The sequence below is a fragment of the Microtus ochrogaster genome, chromosome 8, assembly GCF_000317375.1.
Source record: "Microtus ochrogaster isolate Prairie Vole_2 chromosome 8, MicOch1.0, whole genome shotgun sequence".
NCBI lineage: Eukaryota > Metazoa > Chordata > Mammalia > Rodentia > Cricetidae > Microtus > Microtus ochrogaster.
The window spans coordinates 67,320,199-67,342,988 of NC_022015.1; the positions used below are offsets into that span (position 1 = coordinate 67,320,199).

The 22,790-nt window shown below is 37.4% G+C and overlaps 1 protein-coding gene across 5 annotated transcripts in view; it reads left to right on the plus strand.

The window, feature by feature from the left end:
• Window positions 1–22,790, plus strand: part of LOC101998871 (cytochrome P450 2C27-like) — a 95,398-nt gene that overhangs the window by 12,819 nt on the left and 59,789 nt on the right. For 4 of the 5 annotated variants that reach the window (XM_005352223.2, XM_005352224.2, XM_013348036.1 and 1 more), the window contains exons 1-2: window positions 20,626–20,867; window positions 22,383–22,545. The exons of the other annotated variant lie outside the window; for it this stretch is intronic. In XM_005352223.2, the coding sequence (XP_005352280.1) occupies window positions 20,700–20,867; window positions 22,383–22,545 (331 nt within the window). In that variant the 5' untranslated portion in view covers window positions 20,626–20,699. Of the gene's footprint in view, window positions 1–20,625; window positions 20,868–22,382; window positions 22,546–22,790 lie in introns of those variants that run through there. 5 annotated transcript variants of the gene reach the window in all.

Sequence of the window (22,790 nt, forward strand, 5' to 3'; positions counted from 1 at the left end):
GATGTCACAGGTGAGGACACAGGTGGTGAGATTCGCTTTACTGCTCCTGCTGAAGCACCCTGATGTTGCAGGTGAGGACACAGGTGGTGACCACAGTGTTCTTTTGAGATGGTAGACAGACTCTGCTAGTGTCCTGTGCGTTGTTTTTATTACAGAAGTCTCAGTCCTTCATCGTCTATGCCATTCACTGACCGTAATAAACAGCATGACTAAGAGAAATAGACTGTAAGACAAACAATCAAATTCTAGTCAGTGTGTGAGATTTCTGGAGGGAAATCTGAAATAGGCACGACCAGCATACATTGTCCTTCAGATACATGTCCTTTTATTCTTAAGTCATGTTTTTAGGTCAGCTAAAACCTTTTAGTTTTCTTCTTTCATTCTTATGAATCAAACTTTGGGATGGAGAAAAGAAAATTCACCTCACTGAAGCCTATACTTTACTGAGTCTGGCTGGGATAATGTGTCTTCTGAGAAGATTTCAAAATATTTAGATTCTCTAGTAAGTTTTTTGATCGATGTAAAAAATGTAGATTAAGAAATTTCATCAGTTCAGAAGTCCATTTCCTTAAACTTTTGTTGAACAATGATCTTTTCAACAGTATCAATACTACACTTTTCTTTCACACTGTAGTTTAAAACAGATCGATTGGTCCAGCACATACAAAACACACCCCCCCCTTCTGTGCCCAATACAAAATAAAAGCACAATCATGAATCATATTTTTTTTAGGATAGGAAGAGATAATAACAAGCAGCTAAGAATGCTTTACTAAATTACTAAAACATTATTATGAGGGATAAGAAAATATAGAACAGGAAAAATGATCTTGAAACATAAATTTTAGATGATCATGCATTAAGTAAGACACAAAAGCTGTGACTCTCTATCTATAGACATGTAAAGATTCTGGTTCCAAAGCAATAGCAGTTTCAGAAGAGAACAATGTTGAATATAGGATGCTGGACTTGTTGAAGTTCCCTTCCCATTCCCATTCAGCATGTCACACCCCTCCAGCTAAATAAAATTTTTAAAAGAAACTAAGTGTTAGAAGCTCTTTACCTGATACATTGTTGATTGACAAGGAATGAGCAATGCATAGGGATGAAAGCAGAGGCTGGCAGCATTTGAGTTTCAGAATTCTAGATCTTAGAGCCCCTTCTATGCCTTGTTCCATGAATGTGAGCAGTGGGGTCACTCATCTAGACAAAAAGAATAAATCAGGACTCCTTATTTCACCAATATAATAGAAAATATTTTCCATGTATTTACTACAAGGAATTAAATACCAATCCAAGACACAGACTCATGGTGTTTTCAGGACTGGCTAGAAGCATGGCACCCTTCAGGGAAATACTTGAGTCACACATAAGCTTTTCTCATTGAGACTACACCAAAATTCTCAAAATCATCTGGCTTCTTTTGTGTTTATAAAATAAAAGACAGAAGAAACCTCTAGGTTAACCATAAGTTTTGCTCAATTTTCCATTTCTTCAGGAAATTTGAGAGATCATATTTTATCCTATTACCTGAAGTAAAGTAACAGGAAGTCATAGGATCCAGGAATCTGAATAGCAGTTGTCAGAGGGTAAGAGTATCATAGAAGTTGTTGGGTACCACCCCTGAGAAGCTCCCAATTCAATATTTACCATATGGGTGCTGTAGGTGTGAACATAAAGAGGGAATGAAAGAGAAACAACTGTAGTGCAGTGCTCTGTTAATTGAGAATATATTCCCAGCATTTCAAAGTATCTACTAAAATTTCCAATAAAATTATAACTCAAAAAAGGAAAATTACAAAAAAACCCCAACCCCCCCAAAACAAAAAACAATAAAGGAAAATTACAAACAAATAAAATATAATAAGGTATAAGGATGCTGCTAAAATTTAAAATAATCATATTTCTATGCTAATGAATAATATTTATGTAATTTTAATTAATCTAACAATGATTGGTATCACAAAGTATTATAACTCAATCTGCTGTTTTTTCCCTTTAAGTGAAAATGGATTTTTTCACATGATATATCATGATTATGGTTTCTTCTCCTTTTACTCCTTCCTGAAAATCTCACCTTCTCTCACACCCAAATACCCTTCTTTTCTGCTTCTCATTAGAAAACAAGCAGCCTTCTAAAGAATAATATATAAAATAATTGAATGTAATAGATATAATATGACAAACAAAAATAGTACATTAAAATTAGGCAAAAGAAAGGGAAAGAACTCAAGAGAAGGCATAGGAAAGAGAAGCCATTTCTTTTGCATGCAAAGAATTCCACAATAACAGTAAACTAGAAGCCATAATTTAGTACAAAGGACCTATCACATACCTGTACAGGCTGTATTCATGCTGACTTGGTCTCCATGAGTGCATATGTCCTTTGATTATTTTGATTTTAGAGAGCCTTTTATTCTTGATACCCTCCATCCCCTCTGAGTTTTGCACTCTTTCTGCCTCCTATTCCACAGTGTGCTCTGAGGGGAGGAGTTTAATGGAGACATTCCATTTAGGATAAGTATTCTGAGATCTTTCACTCTCTGCATAATGCCTGGTTGAGGGTCTCTGTACTTGTTGCTCTCTGCTGCAAGATGAATATTCTCTAAAGGTGACTGAGCAAAACGCTATTCAATGAGTAGAGCATAATGTCATCAGGAGTCATTTTATTGCTATAATTTTTGTTTTATGTTTTGTTGTTATTTTTTTTTTAAAACAGAAGTATTTGGTTTTACTATAGGTTTCAGGGCTATCTAGTCTCCCATTATGGCCACCCAAGCAGTTTGAGGAATGGGTGTGATATCATGGAGTGAGTCATAAGTCAGATAAGTTCTTGGTTGGTTTTGTGCCACAATTGCCCTCGCATATCTAGTAGGCATGACACCATTGTTGATTAAAGACTTTGTGGCTGGGTTGGTGCTTGTTTCTCTTTTGACAATAAGCAGAGCATATTCCTCTATCAAAGATCCTGGAACATATGGGTGAAGTTTCCTTGTAAACATTGACTTGACTTCTCAATGTCCCAGAGTTTTGTACAATGAGACCTTGCTGTCAGTTTTGGAGAGCAAACTATGTCTTGACAATAGCCTGGGTTGTTTGGAGATTTTCTGAGAACTCCTTTGATCAAAACTCAATTAGATGTAACCTAATGCTGGTGTTAGAAGTTTCATTTGGTGAAAAGTGTTGTTTAGTTGGGACTCTACCTCACCTTCAGATCACCTTTGTATATGTTTCATATATATATACATATATATGTATATATATATGAAGTTTCTGCTGTATTAAGATTCCATACATTCCCTCAAATGATGCTGAAGTTTACATGTCTCTACCTGTATTTCAACATAAATGCCCCGTCTCTTCAGCACTTAAGGCCTTGATTTGAGCACCACACCCAGTACATCCATAAACATTTATTCTATCTCTCTTCCTAACAAGGTCTTTCTGTCCTTCATAGTTCCATACCTAACCTCAGTGGTTCTACAGGTTGTAGCTTGGTTATTATTGATTTAAGAGCAATGTCCAAGTTTAAGTGAATACATATAATTGTCCTTGTGTGGTGTGGGAAATTCTTCTGTATATGTGTGACTTTATTGGTTAATGAATAAAGAAGCTGTTTTGTCCCTGTGACAGGGTAGAATAGAGCTAGGCAGAGAAGACTTAACTGAATACTGGGAGGAAGGAGGTAGAGTCAGGGACATGCCATGTAGCCCCACCACAATGGACAGAAAATTGCCGGTAAGCCATAGCCATGTGGTAATACACAGATGAATGAAATGGGTTAAGATGTAAGTGCTAACCAATAAGAAGCTAGAGCTAATAGGCCAAGCAGTGATTTAATTAATACAATTTCTGTGTGATTATTTTGGAGTTGACCAGCCGTGCGATTATTTCAGGGGACAAACTAACAGCCTCCTACAATAAATTGAAACTCCAATATGTGCTAGTTAAATCCACATAAAAACTGAGAGGGCTTACAAAGGAATTCTAGACACTAAAATCAAAGTTTACCTGCATTTCTTTTCCGGATTGGCTCTGCTTGCTGGCAGCATGTCACAGCTTCTTTAAGAGAGTCTTCCTGATTCAGTGGTAGTAAAAGAAAAATAAAGAGGCAGTTTTGAAATGGTGGCTTCCTGGGTTGTGCTGCCAGCAGAAACTCTGACTCTTTCAGGAGGTCCTGCTATGGAGCATTTAAATGGGGTTTGTGAACAGAGTGATACAACTGGCTTAATGGCATCGCAGACCTACTGCAACCTGACCCTAGATCTAGGGTTGAAAGAATGGCTCTCAGAGGCAATGAATGGATCTCTGACATGCTGGACTGGGCAGAGACAAAAGGCAAAACAGCATTAGTCCTAATAATGGTGCTTAACATTTTAAGAGGCACTCCTGGACAAAAAAAGGATTTCAGATATATAATAAGACATATTCAGACATAAAAGACCTCCAAATAATTATGTTGTTTTATGATATTTTTAATTACTTATAGTTTATTTATTGTTACAGTTACTAAGTAATAAATATATCCTGATCTATCCTAATATCTGTAGAGGATAGTGATATAAATCCACAACACAGCATTTCTGTATAAATATATGTTTAAATACTTTTATCTATGAATGAAAAATGCACATTTACACTTATTTTAGAATATTCACATAGTGCTGTATACGGCCTGACATTGTGCCAAAAATGTTATTTTTCTCCTGTTTTCCCTTTTGTCGCTGTGACCATATAGCTAAAGTCCAGGAAGAGATTGATCGTGTGGTTGGCAGAAACCGCAGCCCCTGTATGCAGGACAGAAGCCACATGCCCTATACAGATGCCGTGATTCATGAGGTCCAGAGATTCATCAGCCTCATCCCTACCAACCTGCCCCATGCAGTGACATGTGACATTAAATTCAGGAACTACCTCATCCCCAAGGTGAGCTTGTCTCTTCTCTGCTGCATCTCTGTGCTCTTGATGCTCACAGGTTCACAGTGTTGTCACAGTCCTCTGCGTTATCTGGTGCTGCTGATGGCTTATACAGCTTCACGGTGAGAGAAGCAGCTCTACTGCACGTGCAGATATAGCTGGTAATGACATGCCCACATTTGCTCTCAGAGTGTTCCAAATTCTGTTCAGCAAGGTTTAGGCATCTCTGTTTGAAGGTCCACATTCTGTCAATTTTCCAAAAGTCTTTTCTGACTTTTTAATTTTTTTATTAAAAAATTTCTGCCTCCTCCTCCTCTCCCTATTCCCTTCTCCCCCCACTCCATTCCCCCTCCCTCTTCAGTCCAAAGAGCTGTCAGGCTTCCCTGTCCTGTGGGAAGTCCAAGGTCCTCCCCTGTCCATCCAGGTCTAAGAAGGTGAAAATCCAAACAGACTAGGTTCCCACAAAGCTAGTATATGCAGTAGGATCAAAACCCAGTGCCATGTCCTTGGCTTCTCATCAGCCTTCTTGTCTGCCACATTCAGAAAGTCCGGTTTCATCCCATGCTTTTTCAGTCCCAGTCCAGATGGCCTTGGTTAGCTCCCAATAGATCAGCAACGCAGTCTCAGTGGGTGGGTGCACCCCTCGTGGTCCTGACTTCCTTGCTCATGTTCTCCCTCCTTCTGCTCCTGATTTGGACCTTAGGAGCTCAGTCTGGTGCTCCATTGTGGGTCTCTGTCTCTATCTCCATCCATCGCCAGATGAAGGTTCTATGGTAATATGCAAGATATTCATCAGTATGGCTATAGGATAGGGTCATTTCAGGCTCCCTCTCCTCAGCTGCCCAAGGAACTAGCTGGGGACATCTCTATAGACACCAGGGAACCCTTCTAGAGTCAAGACTCTTGCCAACCCCCAAATGGCTCCCTTAATTAAGATATATACCTCCCTGCTCCCATATCCACCCTTCTTCCATCCCAACCAACCCACTCCCGCAAGCTCCCCCCATCCTCCCCTTCTCACTTTTGTTTCCCCATGTCCCCTTGCCCCCACCCCACCCCACCCCCAAGTTCCCAATTTTTGCCCGGCAATCTTGTCTACTTCCAATAACAAATTTGAGAAAGAAAAACTATGAAGAGAATTTTCTTAAACTAGAAGTCATAAGCAATGTGTAGTGGAGAAATCCATTATAAATATGTGTTTATACCTTATACAGTCGGTGATCAAAAGTATACAATACATAGAACCATAAAATGAGCATAAAGAACAATTTTGAAAATAATGTACAGACTTTTGTGAATAAAATTCATCTCAAAGTGAAAATCAGTGTCCCTGGGCCATACTCAAACATAATTGGCTCCACGGTAAAGTAGCTCATGTTCCATTCTCTTCATAGTTTTTCTTGCTCAAATTTGATAGAATTTTTATATTAAAACCAAGCTTTTGCCTTAAAAAGGAGTTTAAATTGATTCCTGATGTCATTATGTTTGTACTTATTTCATTTCTGTGGCCAATTATTGCTATTTTGAAGACATCACATATTGCAGATGAAAAATGTAGAATTTTTATAGGAGTAATTTCTTTCAGAAAGTATGACATTGGTCCTCCTGGGATTCTTCTTTTTTGGGAGGAGGGTGGAGTGGGGCAAAACGATTTTGGTAAGGTTCCAGTTACTAACATCATGTGCTGATAATAGAACTTACTTCTCCAATTGGCAGTAGGTTTTCTGTATGATAACAGACTTAGTATATGGGTTAGTGTATCTGTTTGGCTAAGGGACATTCTCAAGGTAAGATTGTTGACGTCTGTGGTTAATATATAGAACTTAGTTACGTTTATATACTTAGAGTTAACTAACTAATAAGTATAACAAAGGTCAAAATAGGAATGACACATTTACTCATATCTTCCTTGGGTTTAAAGCCTAGTTTGAGGTGAGTGTTGTATCAGCTAAACTTATACTCCGTCATCACTCTCCTTCAGGTTCATGACACAACAGGTTTCTTTAAGATCTAGTCAAGTAGAATATTCTATTGTTGTACTTTATGAAACAACCAAGTTGATTCTTCATTCTGAGAAATAGGATAAATGATTTCATAGATGAGAATAGAGCCACTGATCTCATCAAAACAAATAGGATAAGAAGGAACCAATGATCTTTGCCATATTCTGGCAGATTTTAGCCTTTCTAAGTCAAGAAGATTGTGCTGCCCCTTCAGAAGCTCTCATTGCAGTAGAGCAGCAGTCACAGTTAACATGTAAACAAATGATTATGAATATACTATGTTCAATGCCTGTTGATACTAGAACTTAATTTTCACATAATTTACCTATATCATTAATGATCTTTTTAGTTTTAAAATTTTAGACATATTTAGATAAACTGCTTTCTAATATGTGTTGGCAGCCTTGAAAAAGATTGTAGAGCACTTTTCTAGGAAGTTTAAAATGATATGAGGGTTTTTTTTTTGGTTTTTCGAGACAGGGTTTCTCTGTGGCTTTGGAGCCTGTCTTGGAACTAGCTCTGTAGACCAGGCTGGTCTCGAACTCACAGAGATCTGCCTGCCTCTGCCTCCCGAGTGCTGTGATTAAAGGCATGCGCCACCACTGCCCTGCCTGCGAGGTTTGTTTTTGTCCTAGTTAAAGAGAACTTGCCTGCACCAGCTCCCTGCAATTTCTGTGTCTTCAGAAGTTTTATCGATTTAGCTGTCACCAGATCATCTTACCTTCATCATACATTGTTTTATTTTATTGTCTCCCTCTTCTCCCCATTCCATTCCTCTTTTTTCTCCCAAATAGTCCTCATCTTGCATTTCTGACACACACCATATATATGCATATAAATGTATTCCTATATTTATGTTTGTACATTCACATAGACAGATTTTATACAAGGCTGAACACATCTACTTCTGCACATAGCACTGCATTTTCTTTCTTATAATATAAATACAAAGATAGATTCTGTAAGTGAGAGAAAAAGGAGTGCCCTTTGTCTTTCTAAATCTTCCTTATTGTACTTAATGAATGGTCTCCTATTCTGTTCAAAACACTCAATGAATTTTTCTACTTATAACCTGATTCACATGAAGGGTATGTAGACATATGTAATGAAGTAGAGCAGTTGGTGTTCAGAGAAGCAAGAGTTCAATCTAAAGGAAAGGGAGAAGAGACATAGAAATTTTAGTCCAAGTACTCATGTGAACGTCATTGAAGTCACATCAGCTACAACACTGTGACTGATTTCCTCCCTGCTGCTTCTGCTCTGCCTGTTGAAATGTCCCTACTGTTCTTTGCACTTCATCCCAACTATGGAGCAGAAGGTGAACCTGGATATTTTCCTGATTTTTCTTAGCTCCATGATTTCTTTTAACTTTATTTGTTTTTATGTGTCATTATAGGGAACAACGGTAATAACATCACTGACATCAGTGCTGAATGACAGCAAGGAATTCCCTAACCCAGAGATATTTGACCCTAGCCACTTTCTAGATAAGAATGGAAGCTTTAAGAAAAGTGACTACTTCGTGCCATTTTCAACAGGTAATAAAAATTCATTTCCGTGGATGCAGGGACATGAGAATCTGTAGCGACTTATCTAGTGGCTCCTTAATGGCCAAAGATCAGGAATATGACTTTCGTGTTTATGTGTGTCATGATAAAGAGATTTCTTCTTTGTCAGGTAATGAAAGTGAGTCTTTAATTGTTATCCACTGTTCAAAACTCAGAAAGCTGGAGTACAGTGTGTTTGTATTCTTCCTTTAGCTACATCACAGAAATACCAAAGAAAGCAAAGGCCATTTACACTTTACTCACTGTGAAAATGGAGACGTCATAATTTACATTCAGGTCTTCTTTGCTGTGTTACTCACCTCCATACTCAACTATGTATTTACAAGTCTCCAAAATACCAAAAATTACTGAAGCATCCCAAGTGCACTTGGTAAACACACAAATGAATAATGCTTCTTAAATTTCAGTTAAAGTAGGCCAATGAGAAAGACTCCAAGATCTCTGGGTTATTGGAGAATATCAGTACATTTATCTTTCCAACTTGATATCTTAGTGCCAAAAATGGAACACCATTCTAATAAATGATTCCCTACTTGCCTCAAAATTCATGGGTTGTGGAGAAACATAAGAAGAAATCACTTATCATTAATAGAATTTCATGAATAGATCAGAGAGTTATTTGTGTTAATTAACACAAAATTCCTCCTCAGTCTCTTAGGCAGCCTGATTACAGATGTGAATAACTATAATTAGTTAAAAAGTATTTTTGAACAATGTATTTCTTAATAGTATAGGTTAACTGAGAAACAATTATGTTCCACATTTTTCTATTTGCCTAATTAATTGTTCTTTCATTCAGCCAAACATCTATCCATCCACCTAAAACTTCCCCTTCATTTATAGTCTGAATTACAAATGCAGTGATTCTCAAATTTACAAATGAGAATAGTAATCTTTGATTTTATCCCCCCAGGAAAACGGATTTGTGCAGGAGAGGGCCTGGCACGAATGGAGCTCTTTCTATTTCTCACCACCATTTTACAGAACTTTAAGCTGAAATCGCTAGTTAATACTAAGGATATTGATACAACCCCAGTGCTCAATGGATTTGCCTCTGTGCCACCCCAATACCAGCTCTGTTTTATTCCTGTCTAACAAAGAGAAGATTGCCTAGCCCAAGCCATACTGTTTTCTGTAATTCTCCCCTAGATCATCATTCACCTCCTTCCCCATCTTGGACAAAATGTCCTTCCCTCCTCTCAGGTATTCCCATTCTGTACCCAGGAAACACCTGTTAACTATTTTGCAACTTGTTGATTCACAGTAGAAATATATTGTTATATTCTGTTCTCTGCAACTGTGTTATTACTCCTTTTGCTAAGGTGTATCTGGTCTTTAATTAAAAGAGAACTTGACTGCAAATCATGTAATAGAATCCATGGTCATTTTCTTCTGTATGTTTTCAGTAATAAATAAGTTTGATTTGTGCACCTGTTCTTAGACTTGCTTACAGTTTAGGTAAGAAGCAAAATAAGATAAGAGTTTCCTACACATCATGTTGGTCCACATGTCATGAAGCGTAGGGAATGTAAGAGTGGGTGCTAGAGAGATATTTCATTCACTGAAGTGCTTGCCCATTAATCCTGAAGACATGGTGGTGTGTTCTTGTTGTACCAACACTGGGTAAACAGAACAAGAGATCCTGGGAGCTTGCTAGACATCCAACCCAGCCTAATTAATGAGCTTTGTTTCCCAGTGTTATATCTGAAAACAAGCTTGTCAACTCCCAAGTAACAACACCCAAGGTACACTTCAGACTTCCACATATGTGCATGCACATGCACATACATTCTCTTTCATATAGGCACCTGATTATGCATACACATCCAAATACATACATGAAATACAGAATGTGAAGAGCAAGGTGGTATCAAGGCTTTTTGGCTGAGCATCACTTAGACTCACTAGAAGTATTTGTATTTGAAACAAATAACCAGTGTCCAGGAGTAGCTCCAGTTAGAGGATAAGTCACAGGGAGGAATGCAATTGCAGGGTCAGGTCTTGCCTTGCTTGGCTTTAATGTCAATAAAAGGTAAACTTTTAAATATGCTTTTGCTTTGATATTTTTAGGTTAGAATTGAGCATGAATTTTGTTTACCTATTGCTAACCATAAGCTCCATGTGCATCCTTTCTCTTCCCAAAAGAATAATGGTTCCAGGAGGAGTCACATTTCTATAACTTCCAGATGCCTTATTCCCTTCTCATTCATTACAAGAAATCTAACGGAAGTGACGTTACTGATTATCCCTTCACTAACTTATTCTTAGGGACGGCACTTTGTCTGGAACTGTTAATTCCTACCTTGGATTCTACTGCAGATTTATGTCTGCACATACATTAGTGCACAAGCACACATTCACAATGCTATTTGATCTATAATACAGATTGTTGTGGTACAAAATGTGACTTTTTGTTAAGTGGGTCAAAGTAGTAATATTTTTACGTTTATGTATTTTCCTAGTTTCCTAAGAACACTTTACTCCACTATTCTCAGGCCTTTATGCCTGCATTCAGACTTGCCACCTGTTTTCCTGAGTATTTGTGTTGCAGTCAGATTCCATAGGAAATTATCAGTTATAAGACCGTGTGCACCAATTGCTTTAATAAATTAATTCTCATTCATCTATTACCTTTATGTCTCTCTATCAGCCTTCTCTCATATATGTATGCATTTTGTCTCTCCTTTCTATGTCTGTCAACTTCTGCTTCTCAACTTCTATTAACTTCTATCAACTTCTGCTTCTGCTTCTTAAGAAACCTGAGTGTAGTGGCATTTCATTTTTATATTAATAAATAAAGATTGTCTGATGTTCAGAAAAAATAAAACAGCCACACTGGCCACCCTTACAGACCAGGCAGCAATGACGCACACCTTAAATCTAGTAACCACATTGACACACACATTTAATCCCAGTAGCCATACTAGATTTCCATAGAATCCAGGTGGTGGTGGTGTACTCCCTGAATCACAGAACTAGAGAGGATTATAAAATGGAGGGAGACAGCGCTCAGTCTCAGTCTCATTCTGAGGTTTCCAGTAGGCACGTTCACCATTTTTGGACTGAAGTCAAGGTAAGAGCCAGTGGCTGACTGCTTACTTTTCCGGGCTTCAGGTTGAATTACAATATCTGTCTCTGAGTTTTTATTAATTGTGTGTCACCTGAGCATTTAAAGAGATCATTTTCTTGACATTGCTTTTATTGTTTCTTTTGAAGTTAACTGGGCATACACTTCTAGAGTATAAATAATTTATATATTTGGTATTCTTTAGGAATTTTTAAATGTGTTATAAAGTGCCGTGTTGCTTTTGGGGAATTAGATTACGTACTGTTTCTAGCCCTTCGTTAGAAGTATAGTATTCCCCTTGATATCCTAAAATATCTTTTCTCACTCTTTTGTAACAAAAATTTACTGTAAAATTTTTCATTTACTTGTAGTGAGACTCTTCAGCTCATAACATAATTTCTTTTTTTGTTTATTAATTTTTTTTATTGAGAAAAGGAAAAAATAACAAGTTTCCTCCTCCTCCCAGCCTCCCATTTCCGTCCCCGTCCTCCCACCCTTCTCTCCCTCCTCCCACCCTTTTCCCCCTCTCTGCATTCCTTTCCCCCTCCCTCTCCAGTCCAAAGAGCAGTCAGGGTGCCCTGCCCTGTGGTAAGTCTTAGGTCCTCCCCCCTCCGTCCGTATCTCGGGGGATAACATAATTGCTTTAATTGAAGAGAATCCTACTGAATACTTCCTGGGCCTCAACTATTATTCTCCATTGCTTTCAAATTGTTTACAATTTTTATTCCTTTTATATCACGTGTATATTTATGTATTTATACACGTCAAATCATAAATTTCATCATACATATTATGTGTCTCTGGTTAACTTACAGATTTGCACATAACACTATATTCCTAACTTTTATGAATTCTTTGATTTATTTTTACTGAACTAGATGGTTCAGAAGGTGAAAGCACTTATGCCCCAAGAATGAAGATCTGAGTTCAGATTCCCAACTTCCATATGAAGACTTGTCATGTTTGAACATTTCTGAAACCCAGTACCTTGATTTAGCCACTCCTTATGTGTGAATCCAAATTTCCATGCACTGACCAAGACACACACCTCAGCTGCTTCAGCCTGCAGGTTCCTTGAGCCAACTTTCAACCTCAATGTTCAATCATACCCTGCATACCTTAACAGAGTATTCAGCCTAATAATCCTTTCCATACACCTACCACAGCCTTAGATATTCTCTTTACCACCAATCTTGAACCAGGACACGCTTCCTTCATATCAGCCAATCTCCATGTATCCACCATCTGCATTCATTCCATTTAAGCCATATTCAGTCTTTAGACTCAACCTACCCCACACTTTCCGATTTCAATCCCAATCTTCTCTGTCGATTTCAGACAGAACTAAAGAAGTCAACACGCACAGATAATTGTTGCAAAAATAGAAACAATATGAAAGATAAAGGCAGTATATCCCCTACAAAAGTCACCAGTCCTATAGAACTTTATCCTATGAGAATTACCTAAGATGAAGCTCAGGACAAAGGATTTAAAAGAAATCTCATTCATTTTAAACAATCAAGGATGGAATGAGTAGATTACTCAGTGGGGAAGAGCACTGAATACTTGGTCAATTCTCAGTGCCTACACGTAGTTTATAAACATTTATCATGGGGTCTGATGCCCTCTTCTGGTAGTAAGTTTATATGCATAATATATATCAACCAAATTTCAAGTTTAAAAAGAGACATAAAGAAGAAGCTCATGGACTTAAAGCGAAGGACTTAAAAATATAATCTACACCTGAGTGGATTCTACAAAAAACCCAACAGAAACCTGGTGAAAATGAGCAAGAGGAGTTGAAAATATAATTTAATATAATTCCATCAGGAGATGGAATTACTGAAGAAGAATAGAGATGAAATGAGTATGGAACTGCATAGCACAATAACCAAGTAGAAAATTCAAGGGAAAACCTGACAGGATCATTAATAAATCAGAAAATAGAATGCCAGGACAGAAAGATACAGAAAAGGATTAAGACAAAATGAGAAAAGAATATGAAAAAAATTTAAAAAAGCATAAAATGAATATATAGAGAATGTGAGATTGGATTTTTGAGTTATAGGAATAGATTAGCAAGAATATTCATAGAACAGTGGCATACATTAGACTCCAATAAAAACATAGAAAACTTCCCCAGTAATACAAGCAGCACACACAATACCAAAAAGAAAAGATCAGAAAAGAAACTTCTCACAACATCTCATGGTTGGAAAACTAAGTATATAGAACATAGAAACAGCATTGAAAGGTATCAGAGAAAAGCACATATCATATATGAAGGAAAATCCATCCTTCATATATGGAAAATAATGGCAGTTTTCTCAATAGAAATGTTGAAAGCCTGAAGAGCTTAGAGCAATGCATTCCAAATCTTAAAAGAGCACCGCTGCCAATCTAGAGTAAGTATGTAACAAAACTGTCTGTCATAGATGAAGGAGGAAAGAATCCACTGTGTGAATAGGCTACAAATGTTTATCCCTTACTCTGTCCTTTTCCCAGTAAGTCTCTTGGCTGACCTTGTGGATATTAGCCAGGTACTGCTAAGGGGTTCTACCTTTCCCAGCTAAAACAGTGAAGTGCTTTAGGAACAGGGTTGCTATCTTATATTCAGACTGACATATATCTACTCTGCCATGTAATTCTGGTATCTCTGTGGAGGATGCTCACAAATATATTCCTGAATTGGGTATCAAGACAGCTATATTTTGTGTTTATGATAGGCATAGGGGTGGGGGTAAAAAAGTTGCACTGTGCCAAATCTCTTCCTTATAGCACCAAAGAATATTAGACCTTCAAGGAAGGAAGCTACAGAAGGTAGATGATGCCTTCTGGGCTATTGATGCCAAATTTTCCATTAAGGAGCTGAAACAGATTTCCAGAAGACTGATTGAAGGTTAGGATGATGAAGAAAAATCAGAAAATAAAGATGATGTGGATAATGCACAGACTACAGAATAGCTGCTTACCTACTAAGGGTAACGCTCCTTACAAGTCTCGATCAGGACAGTTAAGAAATAACAGATTGTAGGGCCTGTGCTCTCCCTTGCCACCTTCAGATCAGATTTCTTCTATTGCTCCCTGAAGAGATAGAAAGTACGTTGTTCTGATTGCCCGATCACCTATAGCTTCCTCTGGGGCATCTTCTACCTCCTGCCCCTCATGAATGCCTTCTCGTACCCCTCCACATTTTTCATTACCTCAAGGTCTAAGGAATACACAGCCTCAATTGTGAAGTGTTTCACATATGACTGCACAGATGCTACTGCTACCCACAATGTTTGTCACCTGTACTGGCCATCACAATTGCTAATGTTTATCTAAAACTGAGTTATTAACATGACATCACTGGAAAATATAAATTATTACTACATACCCATTCAAATTATATTATATATAATTATATTATATATAATTTCCCTTTCGCACGCTCCTAATAACAAGCATTCTTGATTGTTGGACCAGTTCTAAGACCTCTGTTTTACATGAACAGTTAATGTATGAAAGAAAGACTCCTAAAAGAACATGAAAATCCACATACTGTTGGAGACAGAGGACAGAGAGGGGAGAAGGTGAAAAGTTTCATTGACTCAGCGTACCTAGAATTAATGGATATGGAGGTTTGAAACACTGAAAGCTCCAGAGTGGCTGCTACCTGTAGAAATATAATAAGAACCAATAACAGAAAGGGAGTAACATTAAGGAGTGTCTGTAATCTTGTTCCCATTTTTGTGTTGCTATGAAGAAAAGGACTTAAAATATTCTTTGCACATAACTTAAGTGAAAGAATGAATCTATGCTCTCATATCTCCAAGCATATGATCTTAATGCTGTTCTCCTATCTTCTTATCTCTGAATTAATATGAATAGCAATTGGATGCCACAAGCCATCATCCTCATTTCTTCTTTGAGACCACATGAAATTGAGCACTTAATATGTATCAAGAAATGTATTCAATAAGAAACTATTTTCTCATCACCTTTCTGATTTCATCTCCCAAGACCAATCTCTTCGTTATGTGACCCTGATGTACACATGTATCTGTGCATACACTAGTATATAGCTGGTCAGACATTTACAATGTATCACCATACTATTGAGATTGATTTCCACAGAGCCATAGTGTCTGTGCCTGGGCCCATGTCTAGGTTCATGGCCCTGTTGCAGCTGTGATCTGTGTTGAGGTCTGTGGCTCTGAACACCACAGAAGGTTAGATGATAAAGCTGTACAGAGTTAGACCCGGTCCTCATTGGCTGTACCACTAGGGAGAACTGGTCCTGCCCCTCACTGGCTGAAGCACTCAGGAAACTATACCTATATATGGCCAATAGCAAGACAGGAGAAAGGATAGGCAGAACTGTCAGGCAGAGAGATTATATAGAAGGAGAAATCTTGGAGAAAGGATGGAGTGAGAGATGGAGAAGGACATCAGGGGGCAGCCACCCAGCTACACAACAATCCTTAGCGTAAGAGTGAAAGTAAGATTTAAAGAAGTAAGAGAACAGGGAAATCCAAGAGACAAAAGGTAAACAGGATAACATAAGTTAAGAAAAGCTGTCAAGAAACATGCCAAGCTAAACCTGGACATTTATAACTAAGTATAAGGCTCCTTCTGATTTATTTAGGAGCTGGGTGGTGCCCCACCAAAAGAGCCCAAAGAGTAAAACAACAAACTACAGCCAGTGATGTAAGATATGTCTGTCCTATGACTGCACAGGTTCCCACATGATTCTAAGGCAGGTCTAAGGCTCCATCTGTAAGCTCTGATCTTAGCACAGGGACATCAGTCTCTGCCTGTCACATCTCACTGAATTGCAGCAAACAGTGAAACCAGTGCAACATTCTCTGCTAGCTCCACCCACCAGGTGCAGATTTACTCTCTCTTCAGGTCATGGGAGTTGGGGAGGGTGGTGGTGACAGTTCATGTTGTTCCAGAAGGTCAATATGCAGATACACAAAGGGAATGGGGCAATGAAGTGTTATCACAACTGGTTCAGTACCGGTTTAGAGTCCAAGGCAATGACTTTTCCCTTCCAAATGTATCCACTGCTCCTGGCTAAATAGGGAAGTAGATGCGAGAGAGACATGCCTTGATTCCTAAATCCTTCAGTACAACTTTTCTTTCTATTTTACCTAGGTTGGGCATCATAGATTCTCAGTTGGCTTTCTTAGTTCTTGAACTTGGTCTAAGAACACCTAATTGAATATTGTGTCTGTACGAATTTGAACACTGGAGAACATTACTATTCACTCTTTGAAAAGTTGTCTGAATAAGTCACAAGAACAGTCAACTAGAGTAACACAGATTCATAAAATGATAAATATATTAATTACAAACTCGAAAACACACTGATTTCAGAACATACCTATGAAATATTTGAACAAATCTCTGATTTCCTTCTACTCTTACCTCTTATTTACATTTTTAAAATTAGGAATTCAAATTTTTATAAGTGTTAAAACAAGATAGATACTTAAGATACTGGCAATACAACCATTTTCTTTATTTTAGTTGTCAGATCCCACTATGTCAAAAACGTATTGTTCTAGAGCATTTTGCTTGAATGAAAGAGGAGGTAAGCATGAAGGCTGACTGACTATTTAGAACTGCCATGCTTCCATCTAATCTGCCTTGCAAACCTCACAGCTTTGCAAATTTTTACACACTGTCATTTTAGAGTGGCAGGTAGGTTGCTCAGGTTGGTCATGTAATATATGTTATTACCTATGTGGCTTAGGGGAAGTGAGCTGGAGACTTTGTGGTCCTCCTGATCCTCAGAGGTCAGGCTCAAACCCTCTGGTGACCTTTATCTTCCCAGAGTGGGGGAGCTCACTATAGGACTTCCTGTGTTCACAGGAGCCATATACACTCTGCAGGTTCCCTGTCCCTGCTGCTGAGCACCTGCTGGCTCATTTGAAATTATCATGTGGAATGAGAAAGCCAGTTTTTCTTTTCTTATTTTCTAATCCAGTTGCATAATTAAAATAATCACTGTGGTTTTTGTTTATATCTCCATATATTTACCCTAGCAAAAAATTTTCTGTTGTCTAATTTGACAAAATAATAATATTGAGTCCAGGTTTGTTTAATAAATGTTTTTATGTTTTAAGAAAAAAATAAGAACTTCATGTGGTGAAGAGGCTAGAATGTTACAAGTATAGAACTAAATGACTGGAGGCCAGCTCTGCTTCCATTGCAGCAATATTCCTCCCAAATCCTTATGTGATTATGAGGTAAACTTTGAATACACACATACACACACAGACACACACAGACACACACACACACACTATATATATATATATATATATACATATTCTTGGCTTTGCATATATATTATTTATCCATATATATCTATATGAATATATCTATATATGTATATCTTTATCTTTATCTATATCTATATCTATATATTTTGCTGGCTCCATCAACCAAAATACTAAGAACTTTAGAAGGCATCTGAGTTCTGTACCTGAGTTTTTTTCCATATTTTAAAAATACTTTACCTAATGCTTCCATTGATAAATTTGACAAAAGTCTTTATTTATGGTTTCCTTGAATTTGTTCCCATGTGGAACAGGATATTGGAAAACATTATTCCAGGTTTCTTAGCCATGGTCCAGCATACTTTGCTCCATAATAAACTATTTCTTTTTATTTCTTTGAGTGAGAACTATTTTTCAGACATGAAAGAGAGACTGTTTCAAAAGAGAAAGATGACGGAGTCAGAATGAGAAGGAAACAACATGGTAAAGAACGGGTGTTTTTGATGTCACAGTCATGATATACTTGAAGAAAAAAGACATTATAAAATCTATTCAATTGTGTGATGAATATGCACTAGGAAATTTTCCATAAAAGTTCCAAAATATTTTAAAAAATTATGTGATGTTGTAGTGATAATTCATTTGTATTTTGATAGATAAAGCTTGACTGAAGATCAGAGAGTAAAACATCTCCAATTGTCAGTCAGCCTTATAGACCTAGAAGTGGTGACTCATATCATTAATCCTAATAGTCACACTAGTTTGCTATAGAAATCTGGCAGTAGTTTTGTACACCATTAATCTCAGCCCTAGAAAGAAGTATAAGATGGGAGGAGACAGCTCTCAGACAGAGTCTGATTCTGAGATTCCTGAAGGCAGGGACACCATTTCAGACTGAGGAAGAGGTAATATCTGTGGCTGGTTGTTTTGTTTTTCTCACCTTCGCGTTGAACCCGAATTTATGTGCCCGGGTTTTTATTAATCTTGCTATATGATGTGGGTGAAAACATAAACAAGCTAACAAACAAAATGTAATGAAGGGTCAATAAAATGTTTTCCCAAGAGTCAGTTCATTTTTGCTTGAGTTACAATAATTGGTTATACTTCATGCATCATCAATATCTCTTTACTTAAAAAGTAAATAAAAATACAGATCTGTTGAGCATAGAGTCCCATCTATCTTTAAGTGTTTTTTCATTCTTGTATTCAATAAAAGAAAAAATTGGGCCGGGCGATGGTGGCGCACGCCTTTAATCCCAGCACTCGGGAGGCAGAGGCAGGCAGATCTCTGTGAGTTCGAGACCAGCCTGGTCTACAGAGCTAGTGCCAGGACAGGCTCCAAAGCCACAGAGAAACCCTGTCTCGAAAAACCAAAAAAAAAAAAAAAGAAAAAATTGGTCCAAAGCATCCTGCTGACTTACAAATGTGCCCGAACAAGTGTCCCTCTGGGCATGAAAAGAACTCTACTAAGACTGTTTTATTCAAGTCTATTTTTTGAGATTTTAGAGCAATATGATTTGGGCAACTAATTACTGCTTATTTCATTGAAAATAATGAGCATAACCATGACTTTGGGTTATTGAAGTTTATAATAGCTCCCTTTGTATTTTTAACTTTTAAAATTTCAATCTATTTTTAATCTTTGAGCAAGATTACAAAATTTGATCAAACTTTTCTGACTTCTATGTAAAAACAATGATGACACAATAATTAACTAGATTCATGCTCACTGTGAATGCTAGTGATTATGATCAGTATAGTGCCATAGTCCACAGTCAAGAAATTATGATGAACATAATTAAACTGAGTGATTTGTGTATAGAAGAGAGCAAAATACAGGAAGTGTGGGTTAAGTTAGAAATTCCTCTTAGGCTCACAGCTGAATACTTGAATACTTGGCACCCAATTGATGGTGCTGTTTGGGGTATTTTAAGTCATATCAAATATTTTTACTGTCTAGAGACTATTCTGCTTACATAGTTTTACATCTGCGTTGGTGGTATGAAGAGACTTCTCATACCTTTCCTAAGGAAACTATTGTAAAGCCAGGGGAGTAAGTCCACTAGATAGTTTTATTTCTAAATTCTTCCCACTCTGAGCTGTGAGACACTGGCAGTTCTTTATTTCCCATTAGCTTTAGGGAGAAAAGATCTTTCATGGTTGAACTACACAACACTGAAACACAAACAACTTTCTTCAGATAAACTTAATATATATTTTATGATTGGAGATGTATGACTAATAGCTATGTTTTGTTATCTTAGCTTTGTAAGTGACCAAAGAGTGAAATAAGGAGCTATAAGACTTACAATGCTTAACAAAATATGTCCAACTGTTTAATATAGGAAAGAAATATTTTAAATACACATGACCATGGAGGTGCACAGATATATTGGAAAGAATATAGCAAAATAAATGTCAATTTGAGGTCAACTTAAACTGCACAGTAAGACTATGTTGACAAATAAATATATTTCATGTCACATATAAACTATCCATAATCTTAAATTCCTACCTGGTCACTAACCTGAGAATATAAATGTTGAGTTGTTTTTCTTACATCTCAAAATTAATCTATTGCTTCTCAGAAATAGTTGCTCGTTATAAATGTTTGTTTATTTTTATTAGCACTATTTTGACACCAATCTGTTTTGTTAAACCAGACATTCAACTGGATACCTTGTAAAGAGGGGAAAGGGTAACGAACATCTTAATTTTATTTCGATCAGAAGGACAAAGTCTACTTGAGAGATTAAACATTATCTGATTGACCAGTGAGTGATGTTCAAAAGAAGGACATGTTGATTCACCCTGTAGTGTTATAAAAGCTCCATGATGACTGAGCACAGCTGTGTCAGGCAGAAGGATCTCCATGGATGCAGTTGTGGTCCTGGTGCTCAGCCTCTGCTGTCTGCTTCTCCTCTCACTCTGGAGACAGAGCTCTGAGAGAGCGAAGCTCCCTCCTGGCCCGACTCCTCTCCCAGTTTTTGGTAATTTCTTCCAAATAGATGTGAAGAACATCAGCCAATGCTTGACCAATGTAAGTATTCTTTGTGCTCCGCCAGTACCTTATAAAGAAGATCAACTGACAGTTGCTTTAGATGAAAATCTAGTATCAGAGGCAATTTAGTAATAAATAGTCACAAAGTCAAAACTCTTTCAAAGTATTGTGTATCTTATGACTCTTATAGCTGGACATTGTCGGGAATTCAGTAATGAGTGGGGTTTCAGGTGAAAGGACATTAACTTTGTGTTTTATAAAACAAAAAATTCCACAAAATTGCAAAATTTGTGACTATTTCCTATCACAACACAACAAAAAAAAAAAACCAAACCTTTTCCATTATTTCTGGTTGAAGATCAATAGTGAGTAATGATTTATTCAATAAGTCATTAATAATAATGATATAATATAATTTTAGAAAAACATTTTATTAAGGTTATCTATTTGATGTTGGACTCTAACAAAGTAACTGATGCCTAATTTAACTAAATACCAAGGAATAACATAAGAAATGCAACAGAGAAGCCAAGATTTCAACATATTTGGTGATGTTTGTATCCTGCCAGAGAAGGAACTATTTTCCAGGAAATATTGCATGCCTGTGGTGCAGCTCCCGTGGTGCCCACTCTCTGTGTTTGTAGTAGCATTATGCCAAATCTGGTTCCTCAATAGTATCAACTGTGGTGACTTACAAATTTGCATTTCGAAAGTAAGTGGGCCTTTCCATTGATGCTTTATTGCTGCATCATTTTGTTTATTCCATTGGACCATTTGCCTATTTTTGTGACTACCAGACAGTTTCTATCACATAATTCTATAATATAATTTGATATCAGTTATTGTTATATCTCACACAGCATTTTTACTCCTTAGGAGGGCCTTGACTATTCTTGGTCTTTTAGGTACCATATGATGTCCTCTGCTCTTTTTCTAAACCTGTAAATATGGCATCAGATATCTGATGTGTAGCATTAAATCTATAAATGTAGTAGTATGAGTTTAGTAGTATGTGTGTATGTTACTCGGTTTCTGTTTCTTCTCTGATCTTCTGACTACAGTTGCCAGTGGTTGAGGAAAGAGCCTCCACACCTGTGGGCTGGACGTCTGTAGGTCAGAGTGGAATGGCCTCTGTTCAATCAGGGAGTTTCTTCCTGAGTTGGGGAACTGGGACATGGTGGGAACGATGGGAGGCTTGATGGTGGTTAGGGTGGTCAGGCGCTGAGACAGAGGGGGCAGTCAGCAGGCATGTATATTTTTTATATGGAGTTCTGGTGGTCAGCGTCCTGCTGAATGTTTTGGTGTGAAAATTCATTGTAATCTTTGTATGAGAACTACTTGAGTCTTGAACCATTATATGGTTTACTGAAGGTGATCAATAATTTATATTCACCCTGATATGATATAGTCTTCACAACTATTTAAAATTAAGCTTTTCCTGAATAAAATTATTAAAATAGAGTGAGTGATATTATCAGTGTGAATGAGGGGTTGACTCCATGGTATTAAAATGATTTTTTTACTAGTATTTACATTTTTCTCTCCTATTTTCAGTTCTCAAAAGTCTATGGCCCTGTTTTCACTTTGTACTTGGGCATGCAGCCCACTGTGGTGTTGCATGGGTATGAAGCAGTGAAGGAGGCTCTGGTTGATCATGGGGAGGAGTTTGCTGGAAGAGGAAGCTTTCCAATGAGTGAAAGAATTAATAAAGGCCTTGGTAAGTAACTATACGTATTCATATGAGGGGTGCAGTGTTTCTGTTGAGAGTGAAGACTGAAAGGAGGGGGGGGACTTCTTCCCCTAGGTACAGGTTGGACCTCTCTTGCGGTTTCCACCCATCAAATCTCTCATTTGTTCCTAGAATATTTTTCTAGTGCTTTACCATTTATTTTTTCTGAAATTTTAATTTTTTCAAAAAATCCATCTTTTCTCTTTTTTTTTTAAATTTATTTATTTATTGAG